The 23,890-nt window shown below is 35.9% G+C and overlaps 1 protein-coding gene across 6 annotated transcripts in view; it reads left to right on the top strand.

The window, feature by feature from the left end:
• Positions 1-23,890, top strand: part of Cacna2d1 (calcium voltage-gated channel auxiliary subunit alpha2delta 1) — a 467,228-nt gene that overhangs the window by 388,539 nt on the left and 54,799 nt on the right. For 2 of the 6 annotated variants that reach the window (XM_055612642.1, XM_055612641.1), the window contains exons 13-21: positions 7,023-7,101; positions 7,878-7,927; positions 9,119-9,208; positions 13,330-13,407; positions 15,013-15,087; positions 15,370-15,444; positions 17,393-17,449; positions 20,734-20,805; positions 22,508-22,579. In XM_055612642.1, coding sequence (XP_055468617.1) covers positions 7,023-7,101; positions 7,878-7,927; positions 9,119-9,208; positions 13,330-13,407; positions 15,013-15,087; positions 15,370-15,444; positions 17,393-17,449; positions 20,734-20,805; positions 22,508-22,579 — 648 coding nt within the window. The remainder of the gene's footprint in view (positions 1-7,022; positions 7,102-7,877; positions 7,928-9,118; positions 9,209-13,329; positions 13,408-15,012; positions 15,088-15,369; positions 15,445-17,392; positions 17,450-20,733; positions 20,806-22,507; positions 22,580-23,890) is intronic. The other 4 variants (XM_055612640.1, XM_055612638.1, XM_055612639.1 and 1 more) reach the window with 2 other exon arrangements.

Here is a 23,890-nt window from a genome sequence, read left to right as displayed (position 1 = left end):
TATAATATAATATAATATAATATAATATAATATAATATAATATAATAATATATAAACTTTAGATACATAGCGTGCACTTGAACTGTGTTTTAGGCATAATTTTATCATGTCAACCTGGAATCTTTGATGCTTAAAGAGTTGCTAGGGAAGGTCTTGGTGTTTCTATGGCAGCCTTGTGTTTTGAGTAAAACTGCTTTATAAATTGTTTCTCAGAGAGATCTCTGCCCAACCTCCCTCAAGAGGTCCTTTTTCCTGAGCATCCTAACACATCCTGTGTTAAAAGCACTTTCTTTCATCCATTGCGCCAGATGACCACTTTTATTTTATGTTGACGTGTTATCTTGAAATTTTACTTATTCTAGAAGCTTTGTGAAATAGGGTGAAACAAATTTGCAAATATGTAAGAAATTCATGGGAATAGCGTAGTGCTTGCCTCCGAGTAGTAGCTCAATTTTTACAAATATATTGTGTATATACTGAATATTTTTTAAATTATGAGAACATCACAAATGCCAGAAAATATTAAATAAATTTGTAAATCATGTAAGAGGATACTATTCAAATAATATTTTCCTTATGATTGGAATTGGCAGTAAAATGATACAGCACTCCTCCAGGTGTCTTCTTTTGAAGGTAGAGAAGTCTGTATCATTTGTCTTGAGGTGTTTTTTATGCTCATTTGTCCAGTACACAAAGTCCTTTTGAAATCTCATTAACAGTAATGGTAAGAATTTTTTTTTAATCTATGAAGAATATTTGACCAGAATCACTCTCTATCTTGAATTCTGAAGTTACCTGGTGATAATCTTTATAAAGCTACAGATTGCTTGGAAATCCCTTGTCCCTATAGCTTTACCCTACTTCATAAGTACAGTAAGTGTATTCAGAAGAAAAGAGGGACTGAAAAGTCTTCCTTATAATCCAAGAGCATGAAGGTGATTTATTTCAATGGTTTGCAGGGCTCCAGCATGATTCCAAAGCATGGATCTCTGCTTTCCATGCATCTGTGAGATACTTGAGAGAAATGTTAACATGTTTCTTTAGGATGATGTATGTGAAACCTATATGACAATCCATGTTGTTTTCCTTTTTAAACAATTGCTTTATGCCATTTACTTGATCTTTGGAACTGAAATGGGTTTCACTTATGTAGACACGTGGCATGTAGATGGGATTGCCTCCTTAGTGTTGGAGTCTGCTGTTGTGTAGAAAAAATAGATGTCTTAAACTTTCACATCTAGAAAGATGTTATTTTAGCCATTTTAATTTCTTGATGCAGGAGTAGCTTTTGACCTGCTATGGAAAGCGGGTTGTGGAAGTTAGGCTGTCTACAGTGTCCTAAGATGATAATGTAGTCATCACCATCTTTATTACTAATTCCTGAGACTTACACAGCTTTATAAATTCAATATGTCGGACAGAGTTCTCATTTATTATTTTATTTACAGTTGGAATACACACAGGATCAAAGTATGATTACCATTATCTTGATTGCCATATTGTCAAAATAAGAAAGCCAAAACAAAAGACATTTAAAAATTGTTGAAAGTCAGATAAGTGGTAGTGGAGTCACGAATGTAAATTATCTGTCACCTAAACTTGACAGCCTCACACAGAATGTTCCTGGCTGGTCATCTTTCAGTGCCTGTCATCGGGCCAGCCTTGCAGCCAACCATTGCCCACATTGGAGCCTCCCTCATCCTCAGACAACCTGACATCACCTTCAGTGAGGATGCTTTTTGGCTCTGCAGCCAAGCTGTAGTCAAAATGGATCATCAAAACTGTACAGCCTGCAAATATCTTTCAGATCCTTGGGTTTAATGAAACAAATTAAGTGTGAACATGAACTTGGACTTTTATTTATTGCCCAATGATAAAGACCTAGAAATGTGGGCTGTTTAAAGGTGCTGTATTTAAATATGCTTGTGAATTGTGGTAACCACTATAGCATATTTTCTTAATGGTTTTTAGCCCAATCTAGTATTTTGATAGGCTTAATCCCAAAAGTCTTAGTTCCCAGAGTGGATAATAAAACCAATCTCTGACAGCACTGTTCTCACATGTTTGAATAGCTGAATTTTTTGTTTTAGTTTTACTGGCTTCCTTTCTTCATAGACTCATTTCCATTATTCTTTGGAGACTTGCCTATTTTAAATTAAACTTGAACTCTCAGTAACTGATAATTGTTGAGGTGACAGTCTCCAGTAACTGAGTTCTTCTGGGAAACAAATTCTTATGGTCTTAACAGCTGACCCTGTTGGTTTGAAAAACTCTTAATTAAAGAAATGTATTTTAGATTTCAACAAAGAAGACGGAACATTTTACAAAATGGTTTAGCAGAAGTGAGAACTGTAGAATAAAGTTATGAAGTGGTAGTATGTACTTTTTTATATCTTTATCTGTTTTCACAGTACTCAAGATTGAACCAAAGGTCTTGAACATGCTGGACAAATACTATATGACTGAGCTCACCATTATATTTAAAAAGCTAAATTTGCTGTTCTCTTGAATCAAGTAATCTAGCTTTTCATCCAACTTTGAAATATTGAAAGTATAATATTCTGTTTAAATAAATTAAAATTTTTAATTTTTTTCATTGTACGTATACACATTTGATAGGTCGAAATATGAGTCACATCGCAAAGTGTATGTGTAGAGGGCAGCAGAAAAAAACTCAAGAAGTCAATTCTCTCTGCCAACCTTTCTATGAGTCCCGGGGTCCATGAGTCCCAGGATGAAGTCATCCTACCTGCCATATATATATTCTAAACAGCTGAATACAAAATACTTAAATTTACAAATAATAAAGCCCAATTTTAATTTGTTTAATTTTATGCAATGTGTTCCTCACTTTGCTTATTACCTATGTCTAAATCAAGAATAATTCAAATAAATTAAATATTCTTACATTTGCTTAAAGTTCTTATTAAACTAGAAAGAATATGTCTGTGCAATGAAGGGCACAGGGGTCTTTTCTGAGACTGATACTTCAACCAAAGACCATGCATAGATATAATCTAGAACCCCTGCTCGGATGTAGCCCATGGCAGCTCAGTATCCAAGTGGGTTACCCTAGTAAGGGGAATAGGGACTGTCTCTGACATGAACTCAATGGCTGGCTCTTTGACCTCCCCCTTCCGGAGGGAGGAGCAGCCTTGCTAGGCAACAGAGGAGGTCACTGCAGCCAATCCTGATTAGACCTGATAGGCTAGGGTCAGATAGAAGGGGAGGAGGACCTCCCCTATCAGTGGACTTAGAGAGGGGAAGGAAGGAGATGAGGAAGGGAGGGTGGGATTGGGAGGGAATGAGGAAAGGGGCTACAGCTGGGATACAAAGTAAATAAACAGTAATTAATATAAAAAAATGAAAATTTAATTAGAAAAGAAATCTAAATTTTCTATTATATAAACTGCCCAAATTACAAAGCACACATCTTTAGCTCCGTTCTTCCCACATACTGAAAGGACTTACATGAAGCATGACAGCAAAGCTGGTCATTAGTCCCTCCGGAGAGAGAGAGCACTTACATGATTCTTCATTCTTTCCTATGTAACCAGTCTTCACACTGTCTGAAAAACACTACAATACATGTTAAGTTGTACAAACTTGAAACTGTTGTTCAAACTGGAGTTATTCTATCCTCTTTTTCTCACATCACTTTTGGGCAAATCTTTGTGAAGCCATTCATGACTGTGTTAAGTCTCAAATGTGGCCCAGTAAGGAAGATTTCAGTAACATTGGTTGGGTAATATTTAACTGATCTCACTTCGGAAAGGTTCACTGTGCATCTGCTAACTACATGAATTGACCATATAATTATAAATGTCCTCCTGGCATGAATAGAAGAATTTGCCCAGCTCAACAGCTGAGTTGACACAATATAGACACAGTACAGTGTGATGAATTTGCCTGAAGTTTCAGGTAAAGCGTTTAGCTCCTACATATGTAGAAGTTCAAGTTGTTTTCTATGTACCTGTATGTTTTTCTTTACATAATTTTATGCAACACCCCTAGAAAAAACTGGAATATATACAGGTGGCCTGTTTGTGAAGGTAATTTAACTTGAATTTTACATCGTTCATCTTTCAGGGAATCACTTCAGTTTTCAAGAACCATACATTAAGGATGTAGAATACCCTGAAAAAATACATACAAGTAACATTATACTGACTGAACCGGTTATATAGAGAAATATATATATATATATATATATATATATATATATATTATTCCTATGTTAATTATATAGAATTAATATATATTCATATTATATATATATTCATTATATATATAATTATATATGTTGTAATTATTGTAATCTCAAAAAAGTGCAGAAAACTTGAGTGGGGCTAGCAGTACGCTGAATTTGGACTGCTCTACTTTTCCGTGTCAGTTCATAGATGGCTCCACTGGGTGGCAGCAATCCAGTATAGGAAGCGAGGACGGAAGCCTGCGATGCCAAATAGACACCAGTGCGTGCAGAGGTCACCACTGCACTGTTATGTGCTCTGACTGTGGACACTAACATTCACGAGACCAGATTTCTCCCTGCATAATTAAGTAAAAATACATCAAACAACGACAAATACTGAAATGATATTTGTGCCGAACAGTATCATATGTAAAGTGGTGTTACCTGGTAATGCAATCACTTAATATTGATGTTCCATCGTAATGTGAAGAGTGTGTATCGCACTAAGATTTGAGTGAGAAAGTTTTTTCAAGCATGTGTAATTTCAAGAATTATAGGATGACTGTTTTAATATACAGTTGGTAAACACAGATCATGTGTCATCTCCCTAAAAAATAAGCATCTTGGATATAATAGATTTTATAGATAGTATGATGATAAGCCAGCCTCATAAATTATGCAGCAGTTGAATCTCTAATTCTCAACATTTTTGCAACCACTAAGAGGAAATACTCAGAAACAAAAATGGCACTACCATACATGTCTGCAGCAAGGAAGCAAAATGAAAAAAAAAAAAAAAAAAGGATGCAGAAATTTAACATTTATAATATGCAAATGATCCAGCCTATTAAGTTTAAGTCAGCAAGCACCAGGGAAAATGAAGAACGGTGAGGCAAAGGGAAACTGAAAATGTTTAAAGTTGTCACTTTGAACTATGACAGAATACACTCCCCTGAACCCAGTTTTGATCCCGAAGTCCTTCACCCTTAGCCATTGGGCTCCTCATAGTCATCCGTGGAAGTCAGGTGAACTCACACTAGTAAAACAAGTAAGATGGAAAGTGACTTTGCTGTTTCCTCTTTTTTTTTTTTCATTTGAATGTTTATTTGCACTGCTTGAATCATAACATCAGTCAAAATAATCACACAGTGTGGGTCTAAGCATAGTCGTCTTGTATTAGAAATATAATTCACTCGGCCTTTTCCCTTCCTTGTGCTGAAGCAGTGTCTTATGGAAAGTATTTTGCCATAATTGTGTTGTGGTAACAGGCAGAAACAAATACAGCTGTGCTCTAATTGGATCTGTGAGGCATGCCTTCCAGCGTTATGAAGGAGATGCCCAAGCACAGAATCCTTAGGGTACACCAGTTAAACTGCATTATTACTTAGGGTGGCCAGCCTTATAAAAATAGTTTCCTTAGGGTGAACCCAGCTGAGTGGGTAGTGGCATATTGAAATCCACGGACACCCCCTAAATGACTCAATTGAAATGCGAGAAAATAAAGCACTGTTGTTTTGTTTTTGTTTTTGTTTTTGTTTTGTTTGAAGGTAGTGGTGGTATCAGGGAGAATAGCACATGTCTCTTTTAGGTCTAATTTTTAAGTGACTAGAATTCAAATGCAAGCCAGTAATCAGTGGTAAAAGCCTGGAAACAGGACCTTGAATCTGAGACAGAGACTGAACGACTTGAAACTGAGACAGGACCAAGGCAAGTGTGAGACCAGACTGGGTTATGTAGCATGATCCTGTCTCCAAACGAACACAGCAAACAGGTGTGTCCACCAAATGACCTTGTGCATTACGAACCTGGATGGCTGAGAGTGCGATGCAGATAAGACCTCACGTGAAATGACACTGTCCCAAGCATTCATTTTACAGCACAGAGGTTTAGAATACCCACGGTCTAGACCAAAAGGAGAAAAAAAAAGAAATGTGAAATTAGTTTTCTGAGTTTTGTGCTCACGAATAATGTGCCAAACCAAATAACAACAACAAAAGAAACTGTCTGTCAGACCTGGGGAAATGGCTCCATTTCAGTAGCATCTCAAGAGCAGCTTAGGGATATGAGTTCGTATACCTGGTGCTCACTTAAAAAGCAGGGGATAATTTGTACCTGCATTTAATCCCAAAGCTGGAGAGGAGGATGGAGCATTTCTAGGGGACTTGATGGCTAGCCAGTCTAGCAAAAAAAAAAAAAAAAAAAAAAAATTGGATTCAGGGAGAGACCTGCATCCCCAAAATGAAAGTGGAGAACTGAGAAGACACTTGATATCAACCTCTCCATGCATGTGCACACAGGTGCCAGGTACACCCTGCCCCCATGGCCAGTCTGTATGAATTACGAAAAAAATAACAAACATGTAGTAGCCACTGAAGTATTTACCACCGACAGCCATCTTCTCCAGTAAATAACTGAACTAAATTACGGGATTAGGTATCTTACAATTTGCATTGCCAATTGCCTATGCAATAGCGAAATGCTTTTACTTTGATGGATAGGTCTGTTTAGCCAGGGGGGACGGGAGTTCAGTTGCCCCCGCAGGGGGACACTTTTCACAGAGAAGACCAGGGTCGCTGTCCCAGTCCGGAAAGTGAGCTTGAAGACTTGAGGCGGTACAGCATGATGCTAATTCCACGGTGGCATCTGGAATCTGTGATCTGGGTGGCTGAGTGGTTTCTCTTTAGTGTCTTTTCAGATCCTTTGCAGGGCTCAATATTTGTCTCATTTTATTAATTTCACTGCCTGAATGAGCTTCCAATTGTTTCTGCTTACGGCAATTTGTTTTGCTGTTCGGGTGAATTTTACTTAATGGAATTTTCAACTTACTTAGGTCCGTGTGTTTACATTTTCTGTTGGTCAACATAATTATGACAGAGGACCTATTCAGTGGATGGCTTGTGAAAATAAAGGTAATAGATATTTCCTTGTAAGTGTTCTTTGTTAGAAGATAAAATACTTTGATAGTTATTTTTTTGATCTTTCTTTGCATTTAAAATAATGTAAATAAGTAACTTTAAATGGTGTGGAATAAGAATTAGATTGTGGACTTGCTTTCTAAAGGAAAAAAAAAACAGGACAGACTCTGAGATTAACACTGCATTAGAATATACTCAAACATCTGATCCTAATATTGTGAACTGGCGAAAGGATGAGTGATGCTTAGTGATATATAGCAGATTTGTGCATAGTTTTTCTCCAAGTGACTGATTTACTGTTTTTGAAAACCATCTCATACTTTCCTCAATATTCAAATTTTATTCTATTTGCTTTATACTTAGAAAAAGAGGAGTACTTTTGAAGATACACTGTTATATCAGAAAAGAGAAGCTGGATACATTCTAAAACTATTTCAGAAAGTATATGAATATAATTATGCATCTGTCTGAACCATTAATAGATTATCTAGTGAGAAACATTGTAATACCTCTAGTTTCCTGACTACTTTGTAGGAGGTGATCATCGCTTTATACTACCTAAGAAATGTAATGAAATTTATCATAAATTTTCCAAGGTTGTTGACAATATTCATTAATAAATATTTTTCTGAATTTAACAATACTTTATATTATTTATTCACTTGCTCAAGTTAGAATGAAAGTTGTTTTTGCCTCCCATAGAAAAAAATAAGGCTATTTTGTGGCTCTATATGATAAATGCAACATTTATGAATATATGTGCATTTCAGGTTATTATTATGAAATCCCTTCCATTGGTGCAATAAGAATCAACACTCAGGTATGGTTAAAACTTTTTAAACATTTTTTGCAAAGTTTAAGATAACTTGCCTTACTACAAAAGGATATTTTTCTGGTCCAAATGAGTTCAACCTAAAGTGAATAAATAAAAGTAGATAAAAAAAATTATATAATCTACATCTCTACACAAAGTTGGCTAATACAATATTAAATGGTTATATATTCTTAAACATTGAAAACCCAGGTCAACACATGTATATAATTATGAGCCTGTTATTATTGGGCATTAAAAATAATAATGTCACAGAAAATAAACAAAATAAAATTTGTTAAAAACCTCATGTAATCTTTTATTCAATTTTAAATCACATGACTTTCTCAGCCATATAGAACATTAAACAGTAATTATTCAGAGCAAGTGGTGTAAGTCCTAGATAGGAAGATAGGACTTGAGTTTTTCCTGAAGATTCGTACAGCTCTATTTACCTATTTATTTAAATAAAGTTTCAATAAGATGACTTTTTAGCACCATTCACTTGAGGGGAGAGCATACTGTTTACATACCGTTTGTGGAGTTCCGCTATTTTAATTTAAATATCATTTTGAAATGTCCATAAATTATGTTTTAAAGATCATCACCCAGTATCAAAAATCAGCAGTAATGTACAAAATAGCTGTTAAAATTTAACTTAAGTAGCAGGACATCCATGGAAGTTCATGCTGAGCACAGCGAATGTTGACATGAAACTGCAGAGCATGAGTCTGGTATCTGCGTTTAGCACATTGCAGTTATTTTTTGATATGTTTAAATGCAGCTTTGAATTTCATCCAAGCAATCTGTTATATGAAAGCAAGTTTGTGGCTGCTTTATCATTTCAAATTTGTACAATTTCACACATAAACCCCGGAGCCTTAAATACTTTAGATCAACATGAACCATAATGAACATCTTTCACCTATCATTTACTGTATTTTAAGAAACAATGTTCTGATTGGTACTAAGGGAAAGGCTGGAAAAGATATATTATTGACCTACTGTGAATAGACATACCATGTAAGAAATAAGTTGGATCAAAAACATAGAACACCCCAAGTAGGACTCCCTTGCTCTTATAATACTTGAGTAATTTTGTTTCATATTTATATTCAGTTTTGCCATTTGAAGGTTATTTTGTTTTTTTGTTTCTTTGCTTGTTGTTGGTGTTTCACAACCTTTCTTTTGTATAAACAGGAATATCTAGATGTTCTGGGAAGACCCATGGTTTTAGCAGGTGACAAAGCGAAACAAGTCCAGTGGACAAACGTTTATTTGGATGCACTGGTAAGACATTGGGATTCTACCAAAACCTATCATAACAAAAGTACCTAGCTGACTTTTCTTTTCTCTGGGTGGCATTTCCTTTTTTCCTCTTTACTCAATCCTTTTAAAAAATTCTTGCTTTTGCAAGCTTCTTAGCTAGGTTTTAGAAAGTGTTTAGAAAATCCTAGATTTTCATTACAATAAAAATGATACTTGGAGTTTAAGGTTGTTCTTGATACACTGAAAATATCCATTTTCCAACATAGAATGTTGAATGTATGAGGATAGCAATAATTTTCTGGCATTTTAATATAAGAAATTCATGCTGAATATCATGTGATTAAAAATGAAATACTCCATATTTTGAACAGAAATTTGAAAAATTTTTTTTATTATCGTTCATTACAATTTATTCATCCTGAGTGAGCTATCCTAGAAGCAGAAAGACACACACGGTATATACTCACTCATATAGATATATAATATAGGATAAACCTACTAAAATCTGTACACCTAAAGAAACTAATCAAGAGGGAGGACTCTGGCTAAAATGCTCAATCCCCATCCCGAAAGGCAAAGAGGATGGACATCAGAAGAAGAAAACAGGAAACAAGTTAGGAACCTGCCACAGAGGGCCTTTGAAAGCCTCTGCCCTGCAGACTATCAAAGCAGATGCTGAGACTTATGACCAACTGTTGGGCAGAGTGCATGGAGTCTTATGAAAGAAGTGGGAAATAGTAAGACCTGGAGGGAACAGGAGCTCCACAAGGAGAGCAAAAGAAACAAAAAATTTGTACACAGGGGTCTTTCCAGAGACTAATACTCCAACCAAGTACCATGCATGGAGATAACCTAGAACCCCTGCACAGATGTAGCCCGTGGCAGCTTTAGTGTCCAAGTGGGTTCCATAGTAATGGGAAGAGGGACTGCCTCTGACATAAACTAATTGGCCTGCTCTTTGATCACCTCCCCCTGAGGGAGGAGCAGCCTTACCAGGCCACAGAGGAAGACAGTGCAGTCACTCCTGATGAGACCTAATTGACTAGGATCAGAAGGAAAGAAAAGAAGACCTCCCCTATCAGTGGACTTGGGGAGGGGCATGCGTGAAGAAGGGGGAGGGAAGGTGGGACTAGGAGGGGGAGGGGGGTTATGGGAGGATACAAAATGAATAAAGTGTAATTAATAAAAGTTAAGGAAAAAAAACAAAACAATAATTTATTCAATGTGCATCTCAGCTGTGGCCTCCTCCCTCATGTCCTCCCAATCCTACCTTCCCTTCCTCTTCTCTTCCTCTACCCCTCCCCTAGTCCACTGATATTGAGGTCCTCCTCCCCTTCCATCTGACCCTAGCCTACCAGGTCTCATCAGGACTGGCTGCATTGTCTTCCTCTGTGGACTGCCAAGGCTGCACCCCACAGGGGGAGGTGATCAGAGAGCCTGTCACTGAGTTAATGCCAGAGACAGCCCCTGCTCCCATTACTAGGGACCCACTTGGATACTGAGTCTATGAGCTACATCTGAGCTGTGGTTTTAGGTATTCTCCATGCATTGTCCTTGGTTAAGGTATCAGTCTCTTCAGGGCTCACAGGGCTCAGTTTTATTGGCTCTGTTTGTCTCCTTTTGAGCTCCCATCCCCTCCAGGTCTTTCTAGCTCCCCTTTCTTTCCTAAGATTCCTTGCACTCTGCCTAAAAAGTTTGGTCTTGAGTCTCAGCATCTGCTTCAAAACCTCGATTAGTGGAGTCTTGAACAGACATTTTGAGAAGTGCATTTTTACAGTGTATGTCAATTGTTAACTGCATGTTCAATATCCTGCATCACTGCCCCTGGACTTATGCAAACTCAAAAGTACATTTAGTTAGATCTATAAAAACTGAAAACATATTTAAATCAACATGGACACAATCATATGTTCATATAGAATCTCCGGCCTTAAGGTACAGTCAGACATTTTTATGGAAATATCACACTGAGGTCACTAAATCTGCTGTGAGATAAAACATGCATTTTAGGGTTGTCCACAATACAATTTCCATCTTAGCACAAGCATTCTGTACTCTTCTAAGCAGCGTTTTCAACTGGAGGCTATTTTCCCTGTCTATGTTACTTGAACATGTCTGAAGACATTTTTGCCAAGCATTGACTGGTGATAGAGTCACCACTGTTTTATAACTGACGGGACCCGGGATTGGAGCTAACCATCCTGTAACACATGAAACGGCCCCATTCCCCACACAGCACACAGAAGAATCTGGGACGTTCTGTTTTAATTTATTTTTACTTTTGATGAAACAGTTCATTAAAATATACAATAGCTAAGACTGTTTCATATGGCAAATCTGAATATGAGAACTTTTTCAGTCATTTATCGAAGTAGTTATCCAAGAGGATCTAAATGCAAACCTGAAAGAAAATGCTGATTCAGTAATTCCCTTTTCCCTATTTGGAGCCCACTTACATGCTTTTGCTACTTCTCAAAGTGCAGGGATGAACCCAAAGGGCAAAATACAACCCGTTAAAATGACTTATCACTTGGTACTTACAAAATAAACACTTACAGGAAGTTAAAGAAAAAAATAGGGTCTATTAACAGCAGTCTAGCATGCTGAGAGAGATAAAGTAAAGCTTGCTTACCTCAAGCCACAGAAAATGACTGTCCAGTGTTCCTTCTTGATGTTACTTATTTACTTAAGGCCACTTGGTCATCTTCAGCCATGACCAAGATGTCTCAGTTGTTCAAATCTATCACAGACTAAACACTGAAAGGAAGAGTCAATAGTTAGGCTCTGCTGAATTTCCAATGACCAAAAGTTCATTAACCAGTGTTTCTACGTTGCTGGCAATGTTCTCGCTGATAACACAAATCACATTTGGAGGAAATGCTGATTCTAAATGTTCTACTTTACAAGCTGAAAGATGATGTTTACAATAAAACAAAACAAAAGTAAGATACGTAAGTTAGATGGTCAGAGGACATGGAGAGCATTCTTTGTACTGATTTAAAAGTAGGTGGCCCATCACGTAGAATCACTGCATGCAGGGGGTTCAAAATGCATATCAATCAAATCGGCAGTTTACTAGAAAGGGAACCGACAGTATTTCAAGGACAAATTTGATAACTACTGTGACATGAAGAATTCAAAGAGCTGTGATACTTAAAGCAAAAGATTGTATATTTGGAGTTAGAGCAGCGGGTGGTTGAAAATAAGACATTTCAGCTGAATGTGGCATAAGTCACATTTCTATAAGGCATAGGGAGGATGAGACCACATAAAACAGTACATTATCAATTTTAGGATCACTGTGAGCATTGAAAACATAATCCCAACCTGGATCAATGCTAGAGGCCCTGGATACAGGAGAGAAACAGAACTAGGGCAATGTTGTGGGGAGATTGTTTCATTTGGAAGATAAGTGAGGTTTTTCATATATAAAGGAAGATAAGAAGCAATGCAATGTTCAGAATAAGCAACACACTCCATGAGGCAAGATGCTTATTTTTTTTTTAAGTTTCTTCTGTTTTTACATACTTTTTTAGTATGCACATTTCCTGGAATGAAGAATATACTGGGGACTAGTTGTCAAAATAATATTTGTTAGGGGACTACTTAAAAGTAATATTTATACATCACAATACTCTAGAAATGCATTATCAATAGCATGATTTTTCTATGTGCAGCAACATTCAGCTGGATGTTTGTGATACAACATGACATGTTTGATTTGGGGTGTAAAAATTGTGGATGAGGCTACAGAAAATAGCTTTCAGCAATTCAAAAGTACTATTTCAATGCTTGTCCTATGGAAGTATCTGAAATTAAGTGAACTATCATTGTGAAAGAAAAGTAAATGTTCACAGAGTTACTGGAGTGCTACAGTTACATTTATCTCAGTTGGATTCCATTATTCATGATGCATATTAGATATTGCATAGTTCAAAACTGCTTAACAAGCATTTATTTCTAGAAAATTTCCATTGTTTCTTTTAAAAATTTTCTTTAAAGATAGTCAAAAGCAGTTTTAAGTTTTTGTTACCCTTAACAACATAATTGTAGAGTGAAGTTTCCAATTTCAAAGGCTAATGTAATAGGACAAAGTTCAAAATGTTGCTTTCACTGGCCTTTTTCTCTTTATCTATTTTTAGGAGCTGGGACTTGTCATTACTGGAACTCTACCGGTCTTCAACGTCACTGGCCAATCTGAAAACAAGACAAACTTGAAGGTTAAAAGTTAATTGATAAAATTAATAACAATAAATGATAAACTGTGACGTTGACGCTCCATGTGGATAAGATATGTCTATAAGGAACTACATAAGATGTCATTGTCTTGGAAGGCAAGAGGTCAATGGCAGCAGCTGTCATGTGATAACCACCTGGGAAAAGGGAAGCGATAGTCAAATCCTTGTGGCCTTAGCGTCAGAATTCAGCTTCAGTTGGTCTCACTGTGACCTGATGAGAACAGAAAGTCAGACTGCAAGTAATGACATGCTAAAAGGACTGTAGCATCGTGAGCCCACATTTTAAAATGTGCTTGAGGTATTTATGAAGTTGAGGCATAAAACACCAAAACCATGGTTCCTTTTGAATCAGGTGCAGATAAATATGTTCATTGAATCCTTGTTTTTGAATTCCCAATTAATAGCTTTTCTATAATATCCTAAAGATCTAATAGATTTCTATTTTATTTTTCACAACTCAGTGAAAAATTGGTTTCATTAAACAATTTCAATAACATTGGTAATATTATCAATGCAACAAGAAGCTATCTAGTTGAAAATAGTAACATTACTGAATACGGTTCATACTTAATATGTTTAATATTTATTAAATGCTTTTGATTTTGAAATAGAATTTAAATTTTGCATGGTTAAGAATGAGTGTATTACAGAAATTATTTTTAATTTTAATGCTTATAATGCAGATGATATTGGTGGATTGAAGAAATATTAATTTCTAGTGTGTGGTTCAATGAGGCCAGTTGCATTAAACCATTGTTAAGTTTTTATATTTAGGTTAAGTTCCCCATTTTGCCTATGTATTTCTACAAAGCATTAGTTCTCACTTCAGGAACCATTGATATTTTAAATATCCATGAGGTCAAGTGGGTTCTCTAGTAAGAGGATCAAGGGCTATCTCTGATATGAACTCAGTGGCTGGCTCTTTGATCTCCTCTCCTTGGGGACTGCAACCTTGCCAGGCCACAGAGGAAGACAATGCAACCAGTCCTGATGAGACCTGATAGGCTAGGGTCAGAGGGAAGGAGAGGAGGACTTCCCCTATCAGTGGACTAGGGAGGGGTATAGGAGGAGTAGAGGAAAGGAGAGTGGGATTGGGAGGGGATGAGAGGGAGAGGGCTACAGCTGGGATACAAAATGAATATATTATTAAATAATAGTAATCAATTAAAAGAAGTTCACAATACTGTAATCATCTATGTCCTTCCTTCTCATGTTTTAAAATTCTTAGTGTGACCTATCTGTCAGATTGTTTTCATTTATTGGTGTTATTCAGCCTAGGATAGGCTGATAGCAACAGACCATAGATATTGACCCAGCCCTTTCCTTGAATAAAATTTTCATGCCTTTTAAGACTTAGGTTTAGTCGTTAATATTTCATCTAAGTTAATAATTGGAATGATGAAGTTGTGGAAAACAGTAAAACCTGAGAATCCTTGTAAAGTAATACTATAAGTACTGTATTGTGTGTGTGTGTGTGTTTACACTAACGTGCTAATCATTCAGTACCGCGGTAAAGGCATGAACATACATTTGTGTAGAAACATTGTTTCTGGTATAAAATGCATTAATCTCACCCTCTTCTTTCAGAACCAGTTGATTCTTGGTGTGATGGGCATTGATGTGTCTCTGGACGATATTAAGAGATTGACACCACGTTTTACGGTAAGTTGCAATTTATTCTTTGACTATATTTCCTATTTCAAAATTAGGTACCAATATAGTTTGTCTACAAAACACTTGAATACAACATACATGTGGCTAATCTAGCAAAAAAGTTCAAGAGCATTTTTAAGATGTGAAGACACCATGTTTTGTTTCTTCAGTGTGCTACAAGACTTGCACTGAATAGCTATTACAATGTTTGTTTTTATTACATGGAAATTATTAGAAGTGTGGATTTCTAATCGAGACTTGGAATCTCTAAGCTTTTTTACTGTTTTTCAGCTGTGCCCCAATGGCTACTATTTTGCAATAGATCCTAATGGTTATGTCTTATTACATCCAAATCTTCAACCAAAGGTATGTATATAATTTGTTTATAATTACTAGTGTTTGGCATAATTACTGCCTAACATTAATGGGGTTGTAACTTGAAAATTCTCTTGGTAACATTACAGACAAAAAGAACAGTGTTCTGTGCCTCCTTTAAGAGATAGCAAGGCCACTGATGACAACATATGAACATGTAAAAGCTTTCTTCACTTCCTCTTACCAAGTTAGCTTAACTACTTCTCTCAGACAGCCATCATCACCTTCTGAACCTCATTTTCATGTATCCATCTTACAACTTTAAGGCTCTCAAAGGGCATTGCTCCAGAGAGCATATGACAAGCAGAAAGGACCAGTATAATAATGAATAATATACTAAGTTCTAGGATCTCAAGGGCAGGCTCTCTGTCCTACCCCCCCCCCAGGGGAGGAGCAGTCCTGTTAGGCCACAGAGGAGGACTTTGCAGCCAGCCTTGAAGATACCTGATAAAACAGGGTCAAATGAAAGGGGAGGAGGTCCTCCCCTATCAGTGGACTTGGAAAGGGGCAGGGAGGAGATCAAGGAGGGAGTTGGGGAGGGGGAAGGAATGAGGGAGCAGGATACAGCTGGGACACAGAGTTAACAAATTGTAACTAAAAAGAAAAATAAAAAAAAAGAGTGAAAAAAATATACTAAGTTCTTAATTATTTCATGAGAAATCCATCAATGTATCTAAAAGAAAGTTCTCTCTCTACTCTCCATTATTATTTAACATGGTGAAATAATAATAATACATGCAAGTGTTACTAGGTCAATGTTGTAGGACCTCTTCCTAGTACTATATTATTATTACAAAATGTCTCAGTATAATTTTGTACTTTATAGACGGCTTCACAAATTTGGTCCAAAATATCAGTAAATAAACTAGTCAAAAGTTTTTTTATTTCCCCCTATGGAATTGTCATTTAAAAGAAAAAAAAAATCTCACTCCAAACCACATTTTAACACATAGTGAATTCTCTATCTTTTATTTCTACTATAGGTTTTTATTTCTCTTTTTAAAATAACCAAATTAGTTTATTAGTCATGCTATATTGATAAATTCTAATAATTTCTAATGGTACAGAAAAACTGTATAATTGAGGTCTAAGAAATCAATATTCAAAATCAATCTAGTGCTCGTTTTGAGCTCTCTTTTAGCTTACCATTTCCTTCTCAGAGATAACAAAGAATCAAATTTCAAACGTTCAATATTTATAATATCCTAATATTTTATTACAGTTCATTCAGGCTGCTATGCCAAAAAATTTAAGCATAGGCTGATAGCTTCTAAAGAATAAAATGTATTTTACACTTTTTTAAATTGTGTTAACACATACAGGCCTAAGACATGAGTGGGACCAGTGTATGTTCCTTGGCAGACAACTCTTCCCTTAACATCACATGGTAAAGGGGACAAGCAGGCAAAGGGGTCTCTCTGGTTTCCTTTATATAAGCATAATTCCATTGGAAGCTGTTGTCGCCATAACCCGAAGAGGCCCAACTTTCTTTTCCAACCCCATCACCAAGGCAGGATTGCTACAAAAAAAAAAAAAAAAAAAAAATTTGCTGGGGCATTTCTAATATTTCTATCTTATCTACTGTGTTATGCACATTTGAAAAATTTTTATTTTTCAATCTGTTTTGTTTCAGCCAAGAAAAATTATCTAGGACAAAATCTCCCCCTCCCTTCAATTTTTAGATTCTTATAGATAATTTCAGGAGGGGGGATAAACAGTTTCTTTAAAACATGATTTTTACTGCCATTAATAGTTTTGGTTTTTGTTGGTGCCTTGTTTTGCTTTGTTGTCATGGACTCTATGATACAAATATTTTGAATTGTGACATCACTTGTTCTGTTTCCTGTCAAGGAAGTAGCTGACTAAAATTGACCTGAGACTATAAATTTTAATATGTTGATATGTAGGATAATGAACTACTATTTCTCTGTTGCTTTAGCCTATTGGTGTGGGTATACCAACAATTAATTTAAGGAAAAGGAGACCCAACGTTCAGGTAACTGTGAATGAAGGTAGACAGCAGCGCTTTCAAATTCACTAAATCAGAGTTGAGATCAAGCTTCTATTCTCAAAGCTTACAAATGAAGGTGCTTTATCTGACAACAAGCTGCCAGAGCATGAGGCAAAAAGAGCTTCTTGTCTAAGTGAGCTGGAGCAAAGCGTGTTAATTCTGATAAAGGGTGTGCACTGGCTGAAAGATGGCAAAGAAAGTTTACCTAATGGTAATCAGTGTAATCAGAATGAACTGGCTCCTGAAGAAATTTGTTACTAAATTTGGTGAAATTAATATCATATCCTTGTTTTCCTAATCATTTGCTTGTGAACTTGATTTTTAAGTCTAATAAAGTCATAGTTCCTATGCTGTGGTTTCCATAAATGAGAATTTTTTAGCCAAGTTGTTTTGTTTTCTTTTAATTTGTAAAAGTTGAATTCTTGACCCTGGAGAGATGTCACAATAGCTAAGAGCACTGGCTGCTCTTCCAAAGAACACAAGTATGATACGCAGCACCCACATGGTAGTTGACAGACGTCGGTAATTCCTGTTCCAGTGGACCCACTGCCCGCTTCTGCTTTCCGTGGACAATGCACTCACATAATGCTAGACGCACTTGCAGACAAAACACACACATAAAATAAATAAAAGTGAATCCGAAAAACCAAAACAACAAAAAACCTGTTAAGTTGAGAACCTTCCCTTCAACTACTTAAAAATATTCAAATTTGGGAATCAAAAATGTGAATCTTTGTTCTTTGGGAAACTATCCTAAACCCTCTTTTCCATGTATGTGTAGGCACAGGGTATCCAGCATAAGAGGATATTCTTATAACTTCTCCAGAGATATTCAAAATGTTGGAGAAAATTTAACGTCATTGTAGATTTTTTGTATAAGCCTCTCACTTCCTTTAAAACGTGTTAGTATTCTACCGAAGAGGCAGCATGGTATTGTGATCATAAAGTATGGATTAGCGGGACTGAGTTGAGATCTGCTTTGAGCAGTACACAGTCTCATTTTTCATTCCACTTGGGAAATTAAACATACATATTGATGCCATGCCCCACCCATGAAAGTACTCATTGAATTTAGGATCCAAAAAGTTTTTAAGCTTCTTATTCATCAAAAGTGTAGCAATATGGAGTAGGCGAAGCTTTAATTCTCTCACAGAGCTAGAGCTCAGTGGTAATCAGAGTCTTGTGTTGCTGCGTATGAAAGTCTTAGGAGCTTTCATTGTCCCTAAAGAGGTTACAATGATGTATATGCCTTTCTCCACTAGGAAACTATTTTGTTTCTCTGCTTGCATGTAACTTTGTAATATCTTAAATTATAGTTTTTGCTGTCATGTGCATTTGGGTGAATTTTATTTTTACCACAACCCCAAATAGTGCATGTAAATATTATTAAATAATTACAAATAAACTTTAATAATGATTATTTTTTATTCTAAGTAAATTCTAAATGGCAAACTAGCAACCACATAAGACTTCTTAACTGGAGGAAATATTTTAAACTCTTAGCTATTATATTAATACTGACTCATAATTGTTACAGATTTAAAATTCATTACCATCACATACTGTCCTCCGTAACTATGCTAGTTGAAATTCATGCTGATAAGAAACACTAGACATTTAAATTTTCATGATGGTCTTTCATGGACTTTCAGAATGAATAAACTTCAGCCTAATTATAAGACTATGTTTTTAAAAAACTCTCTAGTTTGTTTAAAAGTGATGGATCTTTCTAAAAGAATGCCCTGCCAGGTTGCCATTTACAAATACAGGCGATGCTTTGACAAGTTTTCTTTATGATTTCGTTTTCTTCTGTCTTTATATGCTGGATCGGGACATGACCTGCATATTCTCAATTCCTCCTGAAAATGGCTCCTCCCTGCATGCTGTTTGGGGCTGGTCTTGCTATGCATTATCCATTGCATGTAAGAGAAATATTCCTATTTCTGTTTGCATTTTATCATTTCATTGTCTTGACTTTGTTTTGCATTGGTTTTAGCTTAACTGTAATGTTTATGCAATAGTGTTTGTGAAATATTTGTTGTGTCTTTCTGTTACAGAAGTTGCAAGTTTCAAGGGCTTAACAAAATTTCTTAACATAGACATTATTTCCATCTTGAATCTACCTCTCAAATGGGTATTTGCAGCTAGAGCATAAGCTGTCCATTCAAACAATGCTGTAATGTGCTGAAAAAGCCTGTGCTTTCTTTCAGTACTATATAAACTCTGATTACACAGAGTTCTTAAGCAATGGATATTTCCTCAATTATAAAAGGCATTGGTTGGTGAAAGGGTCTCCATGGTAGAGTGCTAGCTGAGGACCTGAACTCAATAACCACTCTATCACAGAAGACATAAGGACACTATTTTAAAAATTGTTACTTGAAGAATCCTCATTTATCAAACGCTCTGAATAACTAAAAATTTGTTTGCTTTTTTTTAAATAGGAATATTCCCTGAAATAAGGCATTTTGCGTGCTTATAAAACAAATACATCCTATATGTACTATGCCATGTCATTCTTCATCTAAATGAGATGAACAAATTGGACAAAATTTTGTCTGCTACTATTATATTAGGAGTCATGCCCCCTTAACATGGTGTTTAAAACAGGGCCAATAGAGACGACTTTTGCAAGTTTTTGATAAAAATTTCTGTGACCCTTGCCAGTAGCCAAACATAGGCTGTATTGATTATTGGTATCTAATTATGGCCAGATTTGTATGATACTTTTTAATAAATTTTAATGTATACCTTCTAAAGTTTTTAGTTATCTTGCAATAAAGTTAATATTTTAACGTCTACCTTCTAAAGCTTTCAATTATTTTGAAATGCTGTTTAAGTGGAATCTTTCATTCTGCTAAATGTTAGCACTCCAATATGACAAGTTATAAGGAAATGGATACATTTGTTTATCCAATAGTCTAATGACCTCATTTAATGCTTGAAATCAAAATCAGAACAAATGAAGTAAATTTTAGCAGGCTAATAGTATCTCCTGAGACATAAGTAAATACTGTACTGTGTTCCATGCAGTGGTGTTAAAGTGAAAAATAGGGTTTAGTGGACCCATGGTTCTTTTTCTAATCACTCGCTGTCTTCAGTTGATAATTGATGATAATTGTCCATTACACTTAAAGCTCAGTGCGTAGCTCTGAAAGAAGGTAAGTAACCTTTTAAAGCATTAATCCACACTGAATGCACTTCAAACCATTCTGTACCCTGCATTGTTTTCTAATGTCACTTGTCCTTAACTATTGTCTTCTGTGTAGAACCCTAAATCTCAGGAGCCCGTCACACTGGATTTCCTTGATGCTGAGTTAGAGAATGATATTAAAGTGGAGGTGAGTGTGTGCAGTACAACTAACCCAGACACACACATGACCTGAGCCTGGGTTTCCCATCCGTCTATCTTCTCCCTCACAATAATGTGTCCTTCATTATTAAAATTGTGCATGTCCCAGGCTGTCTTCTTCAAGTAACTCATACCGAAAAAAAAATGGAAACTTCAGGTTAGCTGTGGCCTTGGTTTTTTCATTGTCTTGCCCATTGCAAAGGGAGCTATGTTAAATGTACAGTATAACCATAACTTTAATGAAATTCATAGAGACAGTTATGCTGTGCAGTTGAAAGAGCAGTTGGAGAGGTTCCAGCCACCCAACCACATGAAGAGCCAGGTGAGGAAAGCGGCTGCCATGGATACTCTAAACATGTTTCTGCTGTATTTCAAGAAAGCCACATGCTGCTCCCTCCGTCAGACTGTTCCATAATAATAAAGATAGTTACTTAATAGAAAAAAAACAAGCAAACTAGAAATTACTAAGTTCACAGTTACTCTCCAGTGTGGCATGGTGATTGGTGGAGTGTTTCCGGTGACGTCTGTAAAGGGTTTCATGTCCTGAGTTAAAGTGAGGTCTGTAGTCTCAGTCACACTGAGTCACCATAAGTCACCATAAGTCACATTTAGCCATCAGCTTCCTCATAGTGTAGCGGCCGAGTGAAACGGTATATGAAGAAAGTAGCAAAAGACCTTCTTCATAGCAAAGTTGGTTGACTTTATTTTTTACTCACCTCTTACTTTTCACCTCCAAATGGAAACTATCTTAAATGAATTGGATTCATCTTGTGTTTTCAGATTTGTCTGGTTACATCAAGTTTTTCACTCACAACATTTATTAAAGCCCAAATGTACCGTTCTGGAAGTATGTAAAATAAAAAGCAAGTTAAAGGAAATTGTGAGTTTCCAGTAGACTGTAATTTTTTTTTTCCTAGAAATTTGACTAGGCTGTATTTTTTCCTTTAAAGATTTATTTATTTATTCTTATGTATACAATGTTCTGTTGGGAAGTTGTAGGGAGACTATGCTACGTGATATGAAATCCTATTATGTCTTCATGATTCCTTAGATATTATTATGTAATTCTTCAGAACTGTTATGTATGACAAATGAAATATATAATATAAGGGGCAAGTGAGATGTGGGTCCTGTAGTCCAGTCCTCAAGAGACAGAGGCATACGGACCCTGCAAGTTTGAAATCAGCCTGGTCTATGAAGTGAGTGCCAGGGTTACAGAGTAAGAATGTATGAAAAACTAACAAACAATACCCAGATATAAAGGGCAACTCTAAATCCCTTGTCACCAAGAATGGGTTATTTGAGTGAGGTAAGATTTTGAAATATTTCACAATACATGTTAATTCTGTGACTATACATACATTTTACTTCTCAGTATCTACTTCTCACTGAAATGTCATCAGCTTATAAGGCAATTAGGACTCCATTGCTGTTGTGGCTCAAAATTTACTGACTGATGGATTAACAAAAAAATCACCAAGTATGTTTTCTTCTTGCACAGTAATGTAAAATGGTTACAGTGTGGTAACTTTAAAACTCCCAAATAACCTCATCCAGTAGCGCAACCACTTTGCCTTTTTAAAATTCAGTTTCATTTTAGTAAGAGAAAAACCTTGATAATGAATGGTTTTATAATATTCAGTAGGTTACTTTGTTTCCCAGAATTAAGTAATTGCTTCATTTTCTTTTAGATTCGAAATAAAATGATAGATGGAGAAAGTGGAGAAAAAACATTCAGAACTCTGGTCAAATCTCAAGATGAGGTAAGAGTTAATTAAGTTTTGCTCTTAAATGAAGGTATGCGTTGAGAATAGTGATGTTAATTTGACATTCTTTTTTTAAATTTATTTATTTTTATTATTAGTTACATTTTATTAACTCTGTATCTCAGCTGTATCCCACTCCCTTATTCCCTCCCAATCCTACCCTCTCTCCCTCATCTCCTCCCTGCCCCTTTCCAAGTCCACTGCATTTATTTATAAAACAGGGTTTATTAGTGAACAGGGTTTTTTATATTAAAAACTATATTCTTTAACAAAAATCTTGCAGTAGAATAATGGCTTGGCAATTTAAGAGCACTTGTTGCTCAATTGTGCAATCTGGAGTTCAGATCCCAGCTACCTTGTTGACAGTCTCTGAGGTGCCTTTAACTTAAATTCCAAGAGCTCTGGTATGCCTTTTCAACCTCTGCCAACAACTACAGTAACACACACGGACACATACACTCAACCTAGAGACATATGCACACACACACACACACACACACACACACACACACACACACGTGTAAATAAATCTTTTGAACACTATGTTCTTAAAACTACATTTAATGTCTACATAGTTTTATTTTTTATAAAAATAGATTTCTGCTGGGATACAAAGTGAATAAATTGTAATAAATTTAAAAATGAACAAAAAATTTAAAAAATAGATTTCTGTACTCTAGGAATGTGGTAACATTTAACTTACGGTTTATTCCATGTTACCTTGTACCGTTTGTGTACACAGATGTTCTACTGATTGTGTGATGTGTGTTTCGTCTTCTTTTTCTATTTATACCCTCTATACCGTTTAAATTTTTCCTACATTTAGGTCTGAAAATAAGTTATGTGATAACAAGTCACTGGTATATATAATAAATTGAATTGCTTCATGACTGAGTGTAAGATACTTTTATATGTGAGGATACTCTGTTACTGGTCATCTGTGAAATAAAAACAGACAATCACATATTTGAATGTTCAGAAATAGGCAAGATTAAGATGTTTTTGTGCCTGTGAGTTTAATTGCAACTTTCACGTTTACTCTTTACTCAAAATCCTGTATGCTGTAGGAGCGTGTCTTCTTCCTAATTTCTTGAGACCTATTTTCCTAAAAAGAACATACAACCTAAATATTTTGAACAGCACACAACATTTCTATTTTGATATAAGTATGAGGGCCTATTAACCAGAAGAGAAAAGGAGGTATTCAAACTTTTGTTTTTATTGAAATATCAACTCTAGTTGCCTCTATGTTAGCCATGTCTTTTCCCTTGCCCTCTGAATCAAGGAAGTAAAGTATTTAACAGTTTT

This window comes from Psammomys obesus, unplaced genomic scaffold (genome assembly GCF_907164565.1).
Source record: "Psammomys obesus unplaced genomic scaffold, mPsaObe1.curated_primary_1811, whole genome shotgun sequence".
NCBI classification, from domain to species: Eukaryota; Metazoa; Chordata; class Mammalia; order Rodentia; family Muridae; genus Psammomys; species Psammomys obesus.
The sequence above is the reverse complement of the archived record's forward strand: the minus strand, read 5'-3'. Positions and strand labels throughout refer to the sequence as shown.